Source organism: Thermobia domestica, chromosome 2 (assembly GCF_964235325.1).
Source record: "Thermobia domestica chromosome 2, izTheDome1.hap1.1, whole genome shotgun sequence".
In the NCBI taxonomy this organism is placed as follows: Eukaryota; Metazoa; Arthropoda; class Insecta; order Zygentoma; family Lepismatidae; genus Thermobia; species Thermobia domestica.
In genome coordinates, this window is record NC_137455.1 from 171,247,720 (window position 1) to 171,270,046 (window position 22,327).

At 36.1% G+C, this 22,327-nt stretch overlaps 1 protein-coding gene across 5 annotated transcripts in view; it reads right to left on the reverse strand.

Annotated features, from left to right (window-relative positions):
* Positions 1–22,327, reverse strand: part of LOC145677210 (uncharacterized) — a 331,567-nt gene that overhangs the window by 108,957 nt on the left and 200,283 nt on the right. For 2 of the 5 annotated variants that reach the window (XM_081747820.1, XM_081747817.1), the window contains exon 11: positions 9,218–9,663. The exons of the other annotated variants lie outside the window; for them this stretch is intronic. In XM_081747820.1, coding sequence (XP_081603946.1) covers positions 9,523–9,663 — 141 coding nt within the window. In that variant the 3' untranslated portion in view covers positions 9,218–9,522. Of the gene's footprint in view, positions 1–9,217; positions 9,664–22,327 lie in introns of those variants that run through there. 5 annotated transcript variants of the gene reach the window in all.

Consider the following 22,327-nt stretch of genomic DNA (forward strand, 5'->3'; position numbering starts at 1 on the left):
AAATGCATTTGATACCGTCTTCGCTTCACGACCCACCAACTTCTAACGTGATGGAATCCATGGTCTTCCAGAACGTTGGCAGAAGGTCGTCAATGCTGATGGGGATTATTTTTGATCTTCCAAATACGTCTTAGGCGACATATCGATGTTCGAAGTTGGTGGGTAAAAAGTGACAGAACTTTCTTAGTTACCTTTATAGTTGGCGAAATTATTACACATCGATATTTTAATTGTGCTTTGCTTACATGCTTTGTGTTAATTCCAATTTGAATTACTGAAGAAAAGCTAATATGAAACAGATAGCTTTTATCCTGGACAAACTTTAACCCTGTGCGCTGACAATGATTGGAAGCCTCAAAGAAAATATACGCTATTTGTATCAAAATCAATCATTTGATGAAAGTGGTTTTCTCCTCATATTATTTACATAAAGAAACTTAGAAATTTAGTGGCCTTACTCCCTTTTACCAGTTTATCCATGACCGATTTCAACCGCAATCGACGGGAATTTTCGGAATACCCTAACATCAAAATCCAACAATTTTTATATGGTTTATCTCGGAAAATTGATCTACATGTAAATATGCAAACTTTCAATATAGAGAGATTTTTACCCTTTTACTCCCTTATTCTTAACGGATTGGAGCACCAAACAACAGTTTTGTCGGAAGGTTAGAGGAAGGCACATATCGTTTCACCAAAATTGGGTTAGTCTGAATCGCAGAGTTACCATGGAATGATACACAGAAGTGCCGGTTGAGTAAAAAAAAGTAGACGCTCGCTACGATTGCTACAACTAAATGTTTGGGATTGGGTCAGTTTATAAAGTGAAACTACTAAAGTCATATTTCGGCGAGAAATGAAATATTAGAAGTTATTTGTGATTTAGTTTAGCTTAATGATAAAATGAAACTAGAATTTATGGTTTAAGACCAACATATTACATCGAGTTTCTGTCTATTGTCTTCCTAGGATGAATAATAATAATAATCAAACTATTACGATTCTGCGAATTTTTAACTGCTCAACCCGTGGCGCTCCAAACAAATGATCTGATCCTAAGCTGGATGCGCATCATAATATAATTAACAATCAAATTTTGCTTGCTGGCACAATACATATGCTAGGAAGCTTTGTTCGTCAGCTATAGACCTCAGTGAATCATAAGAAAAATGTAGTCTGCAGACGCAACTCAATTACACATATTACAAGAAACACGTTACATAGATCAAAGGCTATCAATAGATGTAAAAGTCGTTGGAAGCGAAGTCTTGAGTTACCCGAATTCTACTCAGCTTATGGAAAGATATGTTATTGTTGTGCTGGATAAAACTACGACGCCTACACACACAGAGGCTAATCCGTTTCTATTCGAACAAATTAAAGCTTTTGATTTCTTTAAGACATTCCAGCATCGATCATGATCGATATGATGATCACTGATATGGACTATTGCGTGACATAATAGTTTCCTTTGCAACAGTTTGTTGCAATTGTAGGAAGATAATATAGTCTCATCCCTGTTTGTATGCCTTCGAGAGGTTATTTACACGGCGAACTTGGCGTGATGAGAGGTGGCGTTTGGGAAGTCCATGCTGTATGTTGCAAAGGCTCGACAACAATAAGAGCACCAGCTTTGCCAACAAATCTGGAATGTCTAAATTTCTCGCGCAACAGCCCTTAAGCGGGTAGGGCCTACCAGCTGGCTTGTGATACTCATCTCTTGCCTTTACGATAATGTGTTGTCAGCGCATCTACTTCCCCCGCCGTTAATGATGGCTTTCTAGACCGGACCTTTTAAATAGCTCCACATGTGGATGCCGCAATGTCAACACCATCTGGTGAGTACAAAAGGTCACCCACTTTTCCTCTGACCCAGATCCGAAATGCTTGATTTCGTTGATCTCACGACAAGTGGTATTTCCGTACGGTTAGGGCCTTGGCTACTTAGCATATCTAAGGAGTCATAATTCTATATTCATAATAATATGAACATATGGTTTCCAAATAAAAACAATAATCCTTGGAATATTTGACTGAAATTCAATATTTAACTACTGGGAACAGCGTAGTCAGTGACCTTGCTTGCCTAGAACAGCGTGAAATAATATTGCAGTGATGGAGAACAACTCTCTCTCCCTTCCACTTTGTTTCCACCAACTGCAGTTATCTATCAGACGCCACGTTTCGTTAACCGAATAACAGTACTGGTAGTTGGCCTGACGGGTTATTCTCGTTGTCGAATGCAACAGAAATTTTATTATGTTTCCGGATTTCATCGCGGAATCATTGTAGTATTGGATTGTTGTAATTAAAATGTCGAGAGCCAAAAAAACTGAAAACTATAATAGCTGGTTACTCAGAGTAGTCTCTTGCGGCAGTCACACACTTTTGTCATCGCTTAACAATTGGATTCCATGGCGCAAAAAGTGGAGTTCGAGATGGGAAGAAGTCCTCAACAACTTTTCTGATGACGTTAAACCACCTGCTCATCAGTGAAATTTTACCTGCTAAGAAATTATCAAGATGGGGGCAAAGGTGGCAGTCACTGAAAAAAGACATCAGAAGAATATGACGAATCAAGAAGAGTTTTATACTACAGCACAATCGGGAGTCTCCACTGTCCTTTGAGCAACATGTGGGTGTTGATTGACGTGTTCACATGAGAACACTGTCAGTTGACCATTGTTGAATGCTTGTCTGCAAGTTTCCCATACATTCATTGAGTTCATTGTTGTAACGATCTCCAGTAATATCTTCGCCTTGACGGAAGAAATGATGGAACATTTCCATCATTGACCTTCACACCAGCAATAACACTTTCTACAAATGAAGGAGTGGTTTTGGGATCTGTCATAGATGTTGATCACTCTCCAAACACTGTCCTGCTCGTTTGCGATTGTCATAGCAGATTTTATATATCAGAACTGACAATCAAACGCAGGAAATCTTAACGGTTACTCTACTTACTCAGATAACGGCACAAATTTAATTTCGGTCCTTCTTGGTTGGTGTCAACTCATGTGGAACCTGTTATGTTCAACTTTTTTTTTTACCTTACCTATTACACAGAGCCACCTAACGATAGTTACCTTATGTCTAACTTGTCTGCAATTCCGTGCAACTTTTCTAGCGATCTGCTTCCATGGTATTCCTGAAGAACTCATTAGAACGTGCTGTTGGTCAGGGTGTGCGTGACTCGGTTTCCAACAGTGTGTCACCGGCACAACATTTCACGAACCAAAGGCATAATGATGCATTCAATTACCAATTTTAGCCCAAACATATTGCTGATTATTTTTGCACGTAGATGTGCAGAATGTTCCTGTTTCGTGCCGGTAAAGGGAAATAACTCACAATCATTGTGTTCCTTATGGTACACTTTTACAGTCGCCCCAGTCTTTATTCTGAAATTATACCGAGTTTGTTACGTCGTACACCTGACCTCGGTCCATATATTAGATGGATTATAGAAAGTGGTATCGCTCTAAACATAAAATCGGACATTTCAAATGCATCAACCTAACATATCGCGACTGCAGATTATCCTTTCGCAACTTTGATGCCCATGTTGGACGAAATGGAGCAATAGCGATGTGAATATGAAATCAATGACTTCAGGAAGACAATACACAAAGACATGCATTACCAACAAAGACGTGCATAACCAACGTTCAATACCAAGGATAGACAAGACGCACTTGTACGCAAAGGAATGATGGATCGTATAAACACTGGTACAATGATTTGGGATTGTTGAGCAGCAAACCAGAGTTTCTACGAATAATTCGGGCTGGCGGCTTAGGGTATATCTACATGGCGCCCATCGCTACAGCTTCCTTTAAGTGCACAGCATAAGTGTGTGTGGCTTCAATGGTACCGCGACCCTTATGCATGAAAAGGCAACTGGCACGACGTTTTTTCTCGGAGGAATCTCGCTTCTCTCTGCAGCACACAAAAGGTTAGGTGGCTTCTGCATTTTGCATCGTCACACCCGGCGTTATTGTATCAGATGTCATTGGATTTCGTGTCTGCTCGAGCCTAACTATGCACTACGAGTCTCTGACCAGCCATGAGTACATCCATCTGTTGTTGGATCCGGTTATTATTCTTTTCAGCTGGTCCTGTATGGAGCCACTTACCAATGCGATAATGCGCGACCGCGTGTTGCACATAACGTCTTACAATTTCTGAATCCATATGATCTTCCACTGCTTCCTTGATCGAAGCATTCGCCTTATCTCTCGATGAGTGAACGTCAAGTACGTGATTGTGCAGTGTCTTACACAATAGATAGCCTACCTCCCCCAGCCACAGCTGATAAGCGCCGGCAATATATCGCAGACGCATGGCTCACCATATCCCTCAAGGACATCTAAGGTCTTGACCTTTAAACTCGTGTCGCAGCAGTTCTGAACGCTCATGGTGGACCACGTACAACTAACCTCTGGACATTCTACTAGGTTTCACGGCGCTGTGACTAGTGCTCTCAACGGGTCGGGTTGAATACCGACCCGACCCGAGCTGACCCGACGGACCCGAGCTAACCCGACTCGACCCGATCTGTAACCCGACCCGTTTGAGAGCACTATGGTCACGATACTGGGTGAACGCCAAAATGCACTCCCATTGGGAATTAAACCCGGTCCACGTGTACCGAAGTCTTACACGTTAACCACTAGCTAGATCAAGCGGAGGATTTGGATATGCATCTTAATGAATATTTGGCACTTTTGAAGTTTGGTTATTTTTTTTATAACTGATACCAGTGTCCGACGTGGGAGAAATTTATTTTTTTCTTGCTTTAGTTCTATCTGACGACATTTTTATTCAAGGTCAGTGTTCTCACCTGCTCGGACGGCAGGGGATCTTCTCGGAAGGCAGTAGCAAGAGTCTCTTGGCGGAGACAAAAGGAAATCGTTTAACTACAATGATAAGGGTTGAGGAAACGGGAGAACACCTGTGATTTTTCCAATCCTTCAACTTTCATTCCAAAATAGGTTCTTATGATTCCGGGACCCGCGCCACTTTGATTTTTCTTTCTCGGTAATTAAAACGTATTATACAGTATATATAGTTGCAAGTAAGAAGATACATAATATGAATTTTGTAATTTAAAATTTAAAAATACAGTATGATAATTAATTATAAAGTACTAATTTTATTTCATCACTTTCAGCTCAAGAAATGAAATTCACACAATTCGCACCCTGGGTCTTGGTCATCAATACTGCGTCTTATTCTTTGTCTTGCACAGTCAAGTCTTGGTCCTGCATTTCGTAGTCTTGGTGGTCTTTCATGCTATACAAGAGCCAAGAATGCTCGCCTCATCGGTACAAATGAAGACCAAGTGTGATTTTGATTATGGTCTTTCATACTATACGGAAAGCAAGAAAATATGCTCATCGCTACTTCGTGATCACCAAAACAAGGCCAAGAGCACGATTACTATCCACTTCGTCTTGCATATCCAATCTTTATCTTATTCTTGTATCGATGTTCTTGGGCTTGGTGACATAAAATGAAATATTCAGTTTAAGGTCCCTCGATTCTGCACCGAGGCTAAGGGATATGGTGACCATGAGAAATGAATGCAATGGTGGAATGAAGACAGTGGGAGGAAACAGGAGAACCTCGAGAAAACCCACTACACGGCGTTTCTCCACCACAAAGCCCACTTAGCACAAGTTGAGATCGAACCATGGACACCATGCACCAGAGATGATTTCTCTACCACTGAGCCACCGCGGCCCTGCTTGGGCTTGGTCGTCCATATCCAATCTTTCTTTTGGCCTTGCTTAAACAACTTCTAGTTTTGTTCTAAATCCAGACTCAATGGTTGGCGTAGATATTAATATTACAGTCGATTGGTAAAATCAATCTTCCACATTTAAAAATTAAAGTACACACAAGCACAAAAATAAGCATTTACCATAAAAACACTAGCTGCAAGTGTTCAAAATAGATTTATGGCTTCTATAAAATCAATTGAAAATTGCTATTAGGCAGCTAGTGAAAAACAGCAGCTTTCGACTCCAGCCGAGTTTAAGCTCAATCTAAACTCAGTTGACCAAAGTGAACTGACCCGACCCGAGCTGACCGGAATAACCCGACCCGAGCTGACCCGACAACCCGATCCGAGTTGACCCGACCCGTAACCCGACTCGAGCTGACCCGACTGACACAACCCGACCCGAGTTGATCTGACCCGACCCGACCCGTTTGAGAGCACTAGCTGTGATACATCACGCAAAGCGGTAATAAAAATAGCGTTTCGTATATCGTATTTCACACTTGTATCGTAAGCTATATGCCTACCACACTTGGTGCTGCTACCTCTTGCCTTCCTTGGTACTGCATTTTTAATATCAAACAGTGTACAGTAGATGGTGAAGAAGATGAATAGTTAATGGAATAAGTATTGAGAAAAGATAATAAAATTTTGAGTTTGAAAACACCTGAAAAACACGAGTAAACTGAGAAGCTAACAGTAGAATTGGATAGACGGGTTAAAAAGTTGACTGAAGAATTGAACAAAAGAAACTTGACGATTTTAGGAGAATTTTTTAAAAGGAATATACAAAATTCAAACTTAAGAAGTGGAGGTTGAAAATAAGATGGCAGATGTCTGATTGCAATAAACATTTAAAGGCAGAAGTTCAAGAAGCTTCAGAATGTTAAGAAGTGCCGTCGAATACTTAAAAGACAACGGATTGGAGAAAGAAACAGATGTTGGAAATTAAACATGAATCACTGTTGATGTGAGAGACTTTCACAGTACCACAGGTGGCCAGTTTTAGATTTAACATGTGAATTGTAATATTGCTATGGTTTATTGTTTTGTTATTTACATTTTATCTATTCTTGCTGAAGGAATATTGGTCATAATTATAATAATGAAACTACTGGAATTGTATTTTACATGAAACAAAAACAAACAAACAAACAAACAAAACTGTAGCAGTACTTTGTGAGTTTATCGTAAGAATAAACGAATATACGGATAAGGTTTATTGATGATAGTAATTTTTACAGTCCTTGGTGCAGTTTAAATTTAGTATTACGGTGTTTCCAGACATAATGTTGCTTATACGATATCATGAAATTTACATTTCGCGTCTTACTCGGATGAGTTAATGAGTAGATATGTTAGTACGGCTCTGTAGGTTTTTAACTTATTTATACCTATTACGAATCTGTTTAGTGTAATTATTAGTGTAATTATTATAGCTTGCACCATCCGCAGGTGCTTCTACCAAGATATTTCAGTACAACATGCATAACAACACCCACGTCTCACCAAAATGTGCTTCATACATCTTCCTTGAAGTTTTCTCTTCGTGGCCACCAAACATAATCTGCTAGATTAGTGTCTTATACAGTAGAGCCTAATCCGAAGTTTGAAAACCGTTATTGATGTTTACTGACATGAGTACGGAAGCGCCAGTTATGTTTGGGGTCCTAATCAACCCAGGATTAAAAAAAAAAAACTTTCCTCAAAATTTCAATAATGTCATCTAAGGATTTTAGTAATTGTTACAATATTCAGATTAGATGGAAACATGTACCAATTTATCAACAACCAAAGCCATGTTGCGTGAAACAATTCCAAACATGAATATACAAAGGATATTTTCTGCAGAGAGGCAGATCACATGCACAGTGAAGGGCTTAGTGTATTGCACTACTCCACCTTAACCCGAAAGCAGTTATTTTGCGACACTATTATATTTCCGGATTTAAAAAAAAAAGTCTACATGAGGAAAACAGTTTTGAATAGTGATAATGTTTACAGTTAGTTTGATTTGTCTTTCTTTTTAAGCCAACAATGTTTATTTCTGTCATAGTAAGTAAGGAATCATTTTTAAAATTATTCAATATTCTGACAATAATAATTTAATTCTTTATTACTGTTTATCCTCGAACTGTACTTCGTTTTAGCACAATTTACAGTCTTCATACTTTTCTTCTAAACATCATATCGCCCATTTCCAAGTCTTTTGACTGTGCACATATGGTTCAAGACAATTTTACAGCTCATCTTAGGTTCTTGAAGCACGTACACTCATGCGTAAGATGATTGTCGCATATCTATAACTGTGTTCTTGTAAGAATATAATTTGATAATGATTTTGCAGGGTACTTTAAATACTGATACTATGTGCATAATCGGAAAATGTATATTTGTGGTAAATTTCATAGGAAGAGAATTATAAATACGAAAATTAGAATGAGTAAAACAAAATGTTGCTAAATGGCCAATCGTTTTACTGTTCTTATTTGCTGCTCTTTTGACATGAAATTTGCCACATACAAGTCTTTGCCGATTGTACAGATACTAACATTGTAAGAAATACCGGGCGAATTCGTTATACAATTATATTCGTACAAAAACATATTTATAGACATGCGACAATAATTTTGGACATGAGTGTACATAAGAACTCTAATTCGAAAATTCTGTTATACTACAGCACTAATTAAAAAAAATGGTACATCTTACCAGTGAATCAAAATACCTGCGAACAGATGCTTTAATATTGTATAGTTCGTTATAATCTTCATATTTTTTTTCTGACTGCAATTGTGTTTTATTACGCAGTTGAACAGTGTGTATCGCTGGAAGTGGATGGTTTGGTAGTTCCTAACAGGAAATATAAGTTGCTTTCCATGTTTCTATTTCTGTGATGTCATAGAAACAACTATATCTCCTTCAAATTATATTAAATTCCTCAACAACGATGTTTAAATGCTGTGAATACTTCATTCAGTGTTAGTATAGCTTTCTTTCTTTCTTAGTATAGTAGCTTTCTTTCTTTCTTTTTTTTTTTAAAAAAAAGCAGAATTTTGAAACACCTTGTGCAGCAAAATGATAAACATAAGTTATTACACTTAGAGATCCAGTCCTATGAGCAGAAGAAAGTAAGCTTTGCAAGTGGCTAAAATTAAATTTATTCCTGTACAGTCGTAAATTCATACTACCGAAAAGACTTACCTGCTTAAGTTTTAATGCATTTTGTCTTTTTATTAATGTAGATTATTAGAACACTGGAAATAAGTTCATCTCATTTCAGATCTCTCTCTATTTGTCATTCATGCTACCTAACAACAATTACGATTTCGTGTGTCCCTAACACCTACTTCCCCATTGGTATTATAAACACACACACACACACACACACACAAGAAAAATAACCTTGAGAAATTTATACATATCTTAATAAATTGAGGATTAATCTAATTTTACTTTTATTTGAATCCTGTTATAGACAAGGTGCATCACTTTATCACTGGCACTCTTATATTTAAATTGTCTACATTGTGTGAATATAACGTTTATTTCGCTCGTTAACTGACGGAAATGCATTTTCTATCACATCAAAACTCCTTAGTCAATGAAGGTAATTCCAAGTTCTCTGAGAATTTGCCACATTTATGTCCTTCAAACTACAGAGGACATATTGACGCCGTAGCGTTGGCACTCTATCAACAGACTAACATATGGATATCGAGCTTCTTGGATTACTGTGCTCTGAAGCGTTCCTGAGCTTTAGCCCAGGCTGCCAATTTTTTTCTTGCTGAGGCAGTTGAAGATGGAGCAGCAGGCATGGCAAAGCTGGGAGCACCAAAACCAACCTTGTCTCCATACATCGTCAAGGGAATCTGCAAAGAGAGGTAAGGTTGGCTTCATGAGTACAATCCGATCGCAAGACATCATTTGTTTCTTGATTAGTAAAACCTATTTTAAATTAATTATTTGAAGATAAAATTTTGTATTTATCCACAAAAAATACGAAATTTTATCCTCATTTCATTATTTCAAATAATTACATCATCATTCGATTAAGATTTTTATTGCACTCACAGTCAGTATTACATGATAATATACAGCATTGATTTTGAATACAATGAATACATACAAGCTATAGATACATTTGCATGTAACTTTCGGTATATCCATCAACGTTCGTGAAACTTCCGTATCATCAGCAATCTTCCGTGAAGCAGGTTCAAAGCCAAATGTTACCACTCACATCTTTATTACATCATCGTGAGTGTATAAATTATTTTTTTTAGTATTAGTAGAAACACATCTTTCGATTTTGCGTGTTGCCTTTCATGTTGTTATAAAAAATTCATTTAATGATTTTTCACAGCTAACATCCTGTAACAAGGCGTTTGATATCATGTTGATCATCAAAAGATGTCTTATGTTAGAGAAGTAAGTCTTCTAAATATTTTTCCGCATTTATCATCTTCCTATTTCCTCTTAGTCGATGATGGAACTGGTAAGTTGCATTTGTTCAGATGTTTCCATGAAATTGATAAGTACTTGTACTTTTAGTTATTTCGTCGCAAACTGACTCAATTAGTACATTCCTAGTTAACTTTGAAGATTTCGATTCCGTGAATATTAATATTTGTAGACAGAATTGTTCTTTTTAAGTTTGTTCTATCATAGTGATATTGAACAGTAGGAAACTCAAATATCTGTCTAGTTTTGAAGACAGGACAGCAAATGCATATTTAGTTGCCTGATATTACACATCAACTATATTGTTTGTATATTCATGGCAGAAATTTATTACCTATCAGGAACACAAATATTCATCACCTCTGTGCTGCTACTTCAAATACAGTAATACTATAGTTATATTTTTACGTTTTCATATTAAACTTTTTTAAACAGATATGTTTAGTGTTTCTATATTTATCTACATATTAAAATGCTAGGTTTATACGTTTGTAGTCAAGAAAAGTTTATAGGTTTGTGGCCAATTCCTTTTTACAATGAAATCTGGGAAACCATACGCTCTACAAACGTGCTATTTTTACTGGTCTATTTCAAACTTTGTATAGACCTACCAGTTCTCATTCAAAATTTTAAAAAATGCCGTTATTGCTCTAATCAACATTTTATGGGTCATTTTGAGCTCATAAGATTAACATTGTCGCTAGGGTGAAGTTAAGGTCCAAACCCTTGTGTTAGGCAACCAGTAGAGGAGATACGTACAGCGGGTTGACGGATATTGCAGGCAGTTTCCATAAATCTGAATGGCAAAACCTATTGCATGCTGACAACTTCAACGGCCTCAAGAGCCGCAATGAGACGTACTCGGACTGATATGGATTTATAAGGGGAAAAAATCCACTTGACATCATCTGTCACTTCTCCAAGATTGTCACAAACTCAACCCAACATCTATACATTAAAAGCTACGTTTGTATGTTTGTCTATAGCAATTCACTCCTTTTGTGAGTTGTCCTGTCCTTCACTTATGTGTGTAAACAGATATGCACAGATATAGCAAGGAAATGAAAAGGAGATTCATGGTTATATCAAAATGATGCGGTGAATAGACAGCGCACGTTTAGCTAGTAATGTATGAAAATTCTACATTTTACGTTTATGATATATAACTTTCCTATCATTAACTTCGTGTCATAATGATCCCTAGCGTGCTTCACAGAGATAGATAGTAGAAACGGTTATGACAATGAAATTAAAAATAGGTTCCTGCTTATCGCTAAAGTAATGAGTAATAGCGCTTCTGCTCTACGGGTTACTTATAGAATTTCACGACATTTAACGCGCGAAAACTTTTTCAAATTCCAGTTCTATAGACCTACCTTCTTGTCAGTAGCTTCATCCATATAAATGACATGATAATGGGAACTATTTCGTGCTGAACTATTGTATTTTTCATGAAGTTTAGCGTCCTTTGTCAGCACCGAAACTATATGAGACGCGGTATGGGTCCTAGTTTTTAAGGTGGAATCTGAACTACCGTTAAGCATTCAGTACCTTTCCACCGGAAAGAATGTGATGCGGAAACGAAGAATGTAACGCTGTGTACATCATGATTGACATGCGCTCCATGTTACACTATGTCCCGGTCACAATATAATACATTCGGATAGGTTCAAAAACGAACGAACTTACGACTAACCATGGTAACGGTTTATTTTAATTTACAGACATAGGGTATACATGGTTTTCATTTAGCCTCGTTTTGTTAAGAAATTATTCAAATTTGTCGTTTGAATCTAAAATAAGATGGGAAAGCGTCAGCTAGAGCGTCTAATCTTGGAAACTAAAATCTTGATAAATAAAAGAGATTCGAAATAAGAATTCAAATAGTAGCACTAGCATTTCTGTGAATCAAAATATCAGTTCCCAATCGCCCTTTTAAGGAGTGGTACATATCCACTCAGTAATTTATCCATGTGTCTTGGCTATGAAATAACCTTTGGAATTGGGTGGTCTCTTCACGTATTCACATCTGAGACGACATCAAATCTGATTTACTACAAAACCTTTCACTCAGTTACTCAGTATCGAAGAATATTTACTTGGCATTGCCCAAGGAATTAGTAGAATCAATGTTTACCTGACTTGGGCACCAGATACTTGGAGAGCTTATGCTAATTGTGATAGGTTACTTCAGTTTAGTCTTTTATGCCTTAAAACTATCAAAATTAATTTTTTGATTATTTCTGAAACTGTAAAATGAACATACTATGAGTCAAGCCAAATTATTGAAGAAGTAGAAGAAGAATCGTAATTCTACTATTTTCGATGTTATCTTTTACATACACTATGCAATAAAAACATTTATACAAATTTTGGAGGGAATTGTAGGTAGTAGGTAGAGTGCTTACATCTCATCGCAGTCTTTGATTCAACTCCATATAATAAAAGCTTGTGACGACAATATTGTGCACGTAGATTTTCTCGAGGTTCTCCACTTCCCCATAACTATATTCATAACACAATTTCTATCAGTTACATATATTAGTCTCCATTAATCTACAGAGGATATTCGTGAACCGTTAAACAACAATTTCATTTTTAAATCACTTATATTTCCTGATTTTGTGAGTATGATTATTAAGTGTACAGTTATACTTAAGACGATTAATTTTCAGTTCAGACAACGTTGCTAAAATGAACGTCAAATTTTTAAGTTTTTAAAAAGGTATACCATAAGATTGTATAAAAAGTATTGAGCCTCTGGATGTCAAAATTCAGAATACATTCGCTGTGATTTGAAAATAACATTACAAAACCACATATGTAACATCTTCTGCCATTTGTCTGGCAACCAAATCCCGTCGACCCCCATATGAAAATAATCCCGTTGCTATAGAATTTGTGCGGTTTATGGTCATAAAATTGTTTTCACAGGAAACGTGGTTCTTATAGGACTCTTTTCAAACCAACTTAATACCATTCAGAGAGTTCTACAGAGACCCAAACAAGTGATAGTCTGACGGTATAAGGTCCGGACTATATGGTGAACGCATTAAAACCTCTTAGCCAAAATCCAGACTTTGCATGATAAACCGTATGTCAGAAATTGGCCAAAATTAGATAAGTCAAAATTGGAGATCTATGTGTCATCTCCACCTCCGCTTAACTTGGTATAAGTTAATTCTGAACGAGAGATGGATAATCGCGTCTTGGTACTGTTAGTATAAGTGATCCATACTTATGATTGGTAAAATAAAAAAAATCACCTCCTGAAAATCTATGTTCTTTGACTTATACTGTTTCCCCCGTGCAGTTTATAAATACTCTAAATTTCTGATAGATCGTTGAAAATGTATATGGTTTGACGCTGTCAGTGTGGTATACGACACACTTTTCGTTTCCCTTGAATTCCTAGATACTCTCGTGCTAATTGTCGACAGTACAGGTCTGAGTCTATCGTTCTACCCGGTAGCAGCAGCTCGTGAGCTACGATGCCCTTCCAATCCCACCAAACGCACAACAAAACCTTCCTGGGAATCAGTGCGGGCTGTCCGAGATTTATCCTAGTTTTTTCTCATTCACACCAGGCAAATGCCGGAGTGGTACCTAAAATACAAGCCCTAGGCCGCTTTCTTCCTTCCTTCCCCGGATAGCGTGTTCGCAGAGGGACGTCATACGTGACGGGCTTAAGACCGTAGCTGCCAGTAATGCCCACAAACACGTATAAATAAATAATTTTTCGCACATTGTTGACGTAGGTTATCCTTGTCTCATGATCAACCGCTTCAGAATTGGCTCGAGATAGTGACGTTTCAGTAGAGACTCGCAGACAGAAATTGATCTAGTAAATACTTTTGAGTCAAATAATATTACACCCAAACGTCGAGTTTCTTTCTGTAGTCAGCTTTCTCTAAATGGTTTAACATTATTTGGCGCAGGATGTTATGTCATTGGCGCTGTCATGACTTCTTGCATGTTGGTCTTGCTTAACGTTTGCCAAAATATCATTCAGTTTTGCTGTGATTGGTCGTAAACTACGAGAAGCAACTTGGACATCGACATTTTCAGAACGAAAACGACTGTGTCATCATTTGGGTATTGTTTTCGATAACGTATCTTAACTCATAAATAGCATAAATTTCTTCACGGGCCTGCGCAGCATTTGTACCTTTACAGAAACGTAATTGTAAAATGTAACGCAATTTTGCTGAAAGTTCACTCATCTTCACGGTGCAATACTTTCAGTCTGATTATAAGGATTTCAACACTGAATGCACATCTACTAGCTTCAACTGTTAGTTGTCACATGGCGTTAGGTCTGACCCGCTATGACACATATATATCCTGATATTTCGGACAATAACGACACCTGGTGCGCAAAAGGCTTAATACTTTTTCGATACCTGACATTTTACATTGCAACAAACCTGTAAAGTATTACGTATGTTGGAAAAGTATGCATGACTATAATAACAGCATGTTGTAATTCCTATCATGATTCAAACTGAATTAGCTTTTAGAGCAAAAGGCGACCAGTTCTCTTTCTTACTTTCAAGAATATATATTCAACAAAAACCTGACAAAAATACAAAAGATTTCCGTCACATGAACTTCAGTTTCATTCTTGATGCTCATTCAATTAGTATCATCTCAAATTGCCTTTAATCCCTTCCCTAAAAATTTCTGCATATGCACATTGGATGTGTACGTAACTCATAACTATACGATGATTAAAGGATCCATAGCCTCGTACGAAAGATAAAATTCGACAGATAAAAGGATATTGCAATCACATAAAAAGTCAAGCATGTATTACTGCCAATCTAAATCATAGTTTGTGTTGTCTGATATACATAGTCAATTACGTACAGAATGTGATCACAAGTAATTGGGATAGCGTTCACTACAAAACAGTAATTAAATTGTAAACTACTACCAGAAAAATAAAAGCCAGGTTAAACGATTTTTTTTGACAATAGACATGTCTACAAAATTTTACTGCAAAGTTTGTAACATCATTTGAAATTAATTAGCGAATAGCCCAATGTGGTAGTTGTTTGAACTTTTGACATCACTAATAACACCAAGTCACTTACTACCTCATAAAAGAGGATTCCACCAAAAAAAAAAAAAAAAAGCGTCTTTACCATCAAGTGCGGAAACTGTCAAAGTGCTCTATCATAAAACAGCCGCTACTGTTTCCTCATGAGCAGTAAACGCTCGTCGTAACTCCCGGCTTTAACGGCTGCTGTCATGCAGCGTTAATGAAGTGGAGATCGAAAGATTGATCACTCGAAAATTACGGCTCAACTTTACTCAAGCTAATTAATGAGACTGCAAGATTGTATAATTGTCGACCACACAATTTAATGGAAACCAAGCCCGGATTACTTGTCTGATGAAAGCGACGATCAATAAGCTTAGTCTAGACCGCGCATCGACCGGGGAATCCCCTTCGCAACAGGTGACTCACACCAATGTGCCACCATAGTTAATTAATGAATGTAAATCCAAATGTTACAAGACAGCAAAGTTAAAAATAAGTAAATAAAATAAGTTCTCTGTCATCAGTCAGTCATTAAAGAATAAAACATCCTGTCCAATTTTGTATCAATAACTACGAACTTACTGTTTCCGAAAATTATAAGTAATAATAATAATAATAATAATAATAATAATAATAATAATAATAATAATAATAATAATAATAATAATAATAATAATAATAATAATAATGGTTATTTACCATTGCCTAACCTTTCTCCCTTTCTCATACAATTTCGATAATTGGAAAATGAAGGCTAACTTTTACTCCTACCCTTACCATGTATTATTCTTCGAGAAAAAGAAAGTATCGAACTTGCTTTATGTAAATTCAATATTAAAATCGGAAGCGACAGGTTTCTACATCTTCCGGTTTCAGTAAACTATAAAGCAGAGATTGAACATATTCTTAGGGCAATAGATTCATAACATAAGAATTATTTCTCGCTATTAATAGTTTTTGCGCTACGGGAATCAATACTGAAACCAGAATTCTTATTACTTCGGTTCGAATACATGCACTGAACCTAAACTTGGCATTAATTTCATGTCAAAACACCACTCCACACTATCTACTAGCCTTTTCCTCTATGGGGATCAATACTGAGAACAGGAATTGTAAATCTGTACCACTTCTGGTCTCAGCAAAGGGTTACGGGAGGAGATGGCATCTGTTCTTGGAAAATCTCGTTATCTCTTACCGTCCTTCCTTTGCAGTGATCAATATTGAAACAGGAAATCGTGTTTCTGCCACTTCCGATTTTAATAGAGAGATTAAAGCCGAGAGTAAACCTATTTTTGGGACACTGGTACTGGTTAGAATGGATGACTCACCACAAATTAGTATGATATTTATGAATATATAAGAACATTCTCATTTGTATGTATTTCATAAGAATGATACATTTCACTCTGAAAATACATACAAAGAATATATTTCAATGATGGAAACACATTAAACTATACACGTTTATTGTGAAACAAGAAGTCTTTTGCTCCAAAATAAGCGTGCAGTTGAGGACGCTGAGGTTTTGCCTGGCGTGATTCGTGCCACTTAACGTTATGTTGATTCCTTGCGCTGTTAGGCGTAGTTTCACAATAAACTTACATGTTCATGTTGAAGGTTTTTTGCTGCGGACTGTACAACTTTTGGCCTCTCTCCACAAAATGTAATCACATGGGGTCAGATCTGGATTGCGTTTGGATGGCATACTGAACATCCTGGAATCATCTATATAGAGCCAATTTCCAATAGTGAGGCAATATTTAGAAAGCACAGTCCTGCATAAATACCAGTCTATGAGAACGATACGCAATAATGATGAATAAACATTTCTCGTGGCGTTCGCTGTCGATCTGGAATATTTTGATCGAAGAACTCGTTCAATTCATTCATCTTTTCATCAACCTTGACGTCGAAGTTTCAGCAAATCATTTTGCTGTTCGCTAACTGCGAGTAGCCGTTTACTTTTAATAATAGGCATACTGTTCCTGTTCTGGGTGCAAATACAGTATCAGAAACTATCATTTCGACACATTCACCACTGTCGCTATACAAAGACTAGGTTAATTTTTATAACCATTCTAGCGTTGTAGGCAATTTTCAATCGACTGATCATATGTATGGGATTTTATCAAGGATGTAATAAACAGCCTACGTCACATATGTTTGACATAATAAAACAACATAAAATTCATGGAATATATATATAATGTTTCAAAAATAGGGTGTAACTTTTCATTTATCTTGTTGGCCCTATATTAACTTACGGATGCAATAATTCTTAATATCTTAACGTTTCCGACGAGTATAATAAGATCGTATGAAATGGTCAATCCTCAATAAAAAGAAGTCAAATTTGTAAATATCATGGTTAAAACTCTGGCCACAAGAGTGGAAAGTATTTCAAGATTTTCTTGAAAAATATTCCTTCTCTTTAACGTTCTGCTCCTTACTATTAGCTGTTATATATTCTTCTTTAGAAGGTTTTCCATATAGTGGGTGTTTCTCTTTAAGACAAATTGTTTAATTCAATTTATTTTTCTTATGCTAATCGTCCCTGGAACATTTTTTCAGCATCAAACAATTTCTTAATGGATATTCGATATTTCTTCCTCTTCAGTAATCTTTTGCAGAAAACAATATAATACAATTTCCCATGGATTGTATCTCAACAAATAATAGTTTTATTTAATATGAGATAATATTAACACTGTAATATTATATGTTGTCAGATTCAGTCTAATTCAAGCCTCTCATACACTTAGGGCTTCAAAAGGACTTCTCTTCAGTGCACATTTTTCGTTTACTTTATTCTGTATTTTCTGTACATTTTAAAAGACATTCGATGTGGCTTAGAACTTTGGAAGCAATACTATAGTCAATTCTCTCAGAGCTAATTATAAGAAGAGTAAGCTATAACGTAGTTCCTTATTTACTTTTTATGTACGGAAATAACTTATTTTAGGATGAAATCCTCTCATACTGCTTGAACCTTTGTCGATCCTTCCGCTATCGTTTGTTGTATTAAGCTTCGGTTTCTGTCAGGCACGATTCACTAGAAAAAATAAAAATGAAAATACGTGAAATAACCGAAATACAAATTGAATTAAATTAATACTATCAGAGTTAAGAACAACGAATTATGTCACTGCCTCGTATAATGCGTAATATAATCGTATAATACTATAATCTGAGAATTGAAACCGAGAGGCTTCTATTTTAACAAATGCCAGCATCTCTATAAGTATAGAGTGTGAAATGTGATACTATTCCAACATAGTAAGTATATAGTTATGTATAAGAATGTGGACAAATTAATTTCGTCAATCAACAGATTTGAGAAATATTAACACTAAACTACTAACGAACACAAAGAGGTTATCTACCTCTTCTGATTTTCACATATACCAACTATTCTAGTAGACATTCAATCCTTCAAGTACACTTCAGGAACATGCATTGTTTGGAGAAGTTCGTAGTATCGAACAAACAATCGCATAAAGTGAAACTTATCTCTGTTGACTGGTCACTGAAAAGTGGCCAACTTAGACAGATGGCCACTTACAGAAGATAAGTATATGTTTCAAACCAAAATACATCATAGGCAGTAATATAAGCATTTCTAACACGGTAACTAATTGTAATTATTTATCTAGTGATTTGTACGAAGTAGTTCTGCTACATAAAAATATCATATGTAATAAATACCTTCGTTTGTCATTCACACACTATAATTTAAATGTAATTTCAACGTGCTAATTGTCTACAAAATGTACGACGCAGATGCGTTCGTTAGTTCCAACACATACTCGTAACACCTATTTTGTCTCACCTCTTTTAAGTATAGAGACATCAAACTATACTGTTGTGTATTTTAAAGTCGTAATGTATTTTACAACATTCGTTGAAAATTTCCTTTAAGCGGCCGCAAAGAAGACGATTGAAACATGAAAACAATGGATAACTGAATAAATCTATTTGGATTCTGACTGTCAAACGTCTTGCAATACAGAATATGAATGGAAAGGGTCAATGGCGTCTATGTGTTCATTCACTCACCGACAACAGACATAAAAGCAATAAGCAGTACCACCACCTCTTTTATTTTGGGGGGAAAGAGGAGAGTTAATTTCAATGGACAACTTATCATTCTTTACTACCTTTCATTCACTGACCTTCCAGGCATACAACAGTAGAAGATGTTTTGACAGGTTTTCTGAGAGATAAATATCATCTAGGTGTCCAACACATAGAGCTGGATTTATCATTAATACCATAGGGAATAATGTTCTTTAAATGTGGCCAAGTTCCACGATACGTGGCCAACTTCAGCAAGGCATGTCTTATGGAAAAATGCACGTTCCACACTGAGACCACATGGTTTATAGGTTTTACGGTATACAGATTTTCTTGAAAGGCAAAAATGGCTAAATCAGTAATAAAAACAGAGATTGTATCAGTTGAAAATGAATTCAGGGATCATTACTGCACACGTGCGTTGACTTACCTATACTGCAAAAAAAATTTTACACACACTAGGACACTACACATTACCGATACTCTTTGAACATCTCCAGATTACACATATTCACCTCTTTTAGATACTGTTTTCCAAGTATGTTCCAGATGTATTTGCAAAATGTGTCATCACTTTGTTTCCGAACTGTTTGCCGCGAAGAAGTGATTTAAATATGTCATTTTAGGTACTGTTATTTGAAAATTAACGCTTTTGGACACACGAAGCACATTTTATAAACACTATTTCATCAATTTATTCAACATCTGTCCTAAAAGTGTTTAAATGATGTTTTATTTTTTACAGTGTAGTTCAGGGCTTTTGAACCAGGAAAAAATATTTTCACCGTATATTTCTTATCAACATACGAGACTTTTCCATCTAAATGCAACTCTCGATTTCAACGAATTTACACATTTCAAGGACCCTACATGCCGAAAAGGGGATATTTGGTTGTCTGTTCCTCTGTTCGTCTCGACAACGATCAGTTCTTGGCGGGAATATTTTCGGAAGCGTTAAAAAAATCTAAGGGTATTTGGCTCATATTGCATAAATAAATAAATAATTTATTATCAACCTTTAACATAGTAGATTTCGTCTCGATTAATGAATACCTCTTTCGGTCTCAGCCTTGTATCAAGTTGAAAATGGCCGCCTTGATTTTTTTATCGGTCTCATCTCAATAGTCTCGAAATAAATTGTGTCAGTTTAAAAATGTATCAGATATAAGATTACACAACTACTATAATCTTACAACAACCTGCCGTTTCCTTATTTTTTTTTAAATTAAAAAAAAAAAAAAACTTCATATGCACCAAGTAGTAACGCGGTGGTCTCACTGTCGATCCTTCGGGGGAATATCAAGACTCCAGTGAATCGAATCTTACATGCAAATTTTACACTTGAGTTTTGTGTTTATTATTCACTGTATTGTACAACTTAAGTTCATTACAATTATCTTTCAAATATTCTAATAGTGCACATCTGAAAGCTTAATATAAGCTTTATTGCTGGTAACTGTAAATGCAAATAAAACAATAATTAATGAACTAATCAATGGCGGATCTTTAGTGAATTTGCACTCCTAAAATTAACATTTTATTGGTAAAAGCTAGGTATTTATTGCACAATTTATAGCTACAAGCTATATAAAAGAAATAGGGCATATTTTACATTTTCCCCCTAGCTTGTAGCGATAAAATGTTAAATTTTACCGATGTGACTTCCCTCAAGAGAAGCCTCTGAAAATTATAAGCAATAGACACCTAGAACGTTCACATAACAGTCTTAGGTCACACAAAACTCTGTTCAATGCAGGAACTACCTTCTTTTTTTTTATTAAAAAAAAACACCTAAAGATACGGTACTGTAAAATCCAAAATATTTCTTATAAACGCATTAACGTACCAGAACACAGCAATTCCCAAAGGGGGAGTGCCAATTACTTGAAAGAATTTAACTTTCCTTGTCGCTCAACAATAATGCGTCATACAAAACCCACCAAGTTACAGCCCCGAAGCTGGAAAAATCAATATACTGTACCATATCGAAGTCGGAGATTGTCAACAAACGTCTCCATTCTTTGATTCCTTTGTAGAAATTCCCTGCTCCTCCAGCAAAAATAATTTTTATTACCTCGTTCGCAAAGTTTAAAAATACTTTTTCCCTACGTCATACATAAGTAAGAAATATTTACATGTTTGCAATTCCATTGCCTTATTTAATGGATAGTACAACAATGAAAGAAATGCATATACTGCAAATCTAATAGTTACGATTTCTAGTTTGCGGTCGTTAGCTTTTATTGATATGGCTTGAAGAAAGACATCCAAAGATACTTAATTTCATCTTAGATTCAAATAGCTCGACTGTCTCCGATTCATACATATATCTAGCTGCAACTACAGTGTTGGTTTAATGGTTCTTAATGTCTCGGAAGAAATAGTTACTCAACTCTACACAACAAACTATACAAAACAGAAAAAAAATCAATCAAAAGGAATTTATAGCCTCGCCAAAAAGAAAACCTCTATCCGCAATGTGTCTTTATCCAAAAATACTATTCAAAGCAGACTTTTGAAACTACATATCACACAGACCTTATTCATTCTATGTCAATTGGTTGGGGGGGAGGGACCTTAGACCAAATCTTCTTTCTTTAATCAAAACGTAAAAGTGAACATAGTCACCACTAAAGCGATTGAAAATAAAAATCACTAATTTAAAGCTGTATTTACAGCGTATTTAAAAAAAAAAAAAGTATTCTATACTGTTCATGTGACTGGAGATGTAGAGAAATTCTATTTCAGCCATTTGCTCCTCACAGAAGTTCTCTCTACCGTTATATAAAATATCATCTTCCAATACGAGGTGCCTAATGGGGACTAGAGTACATTCAATAACTTTCGTCCCTCTTTTATATATATATATATTCAGCCGTGGATCCAGGATATGATCAAGGGAGGGGCTAAACCAAAGTTTGCCGCTTTATCCAGTGTAAAGAAAATAG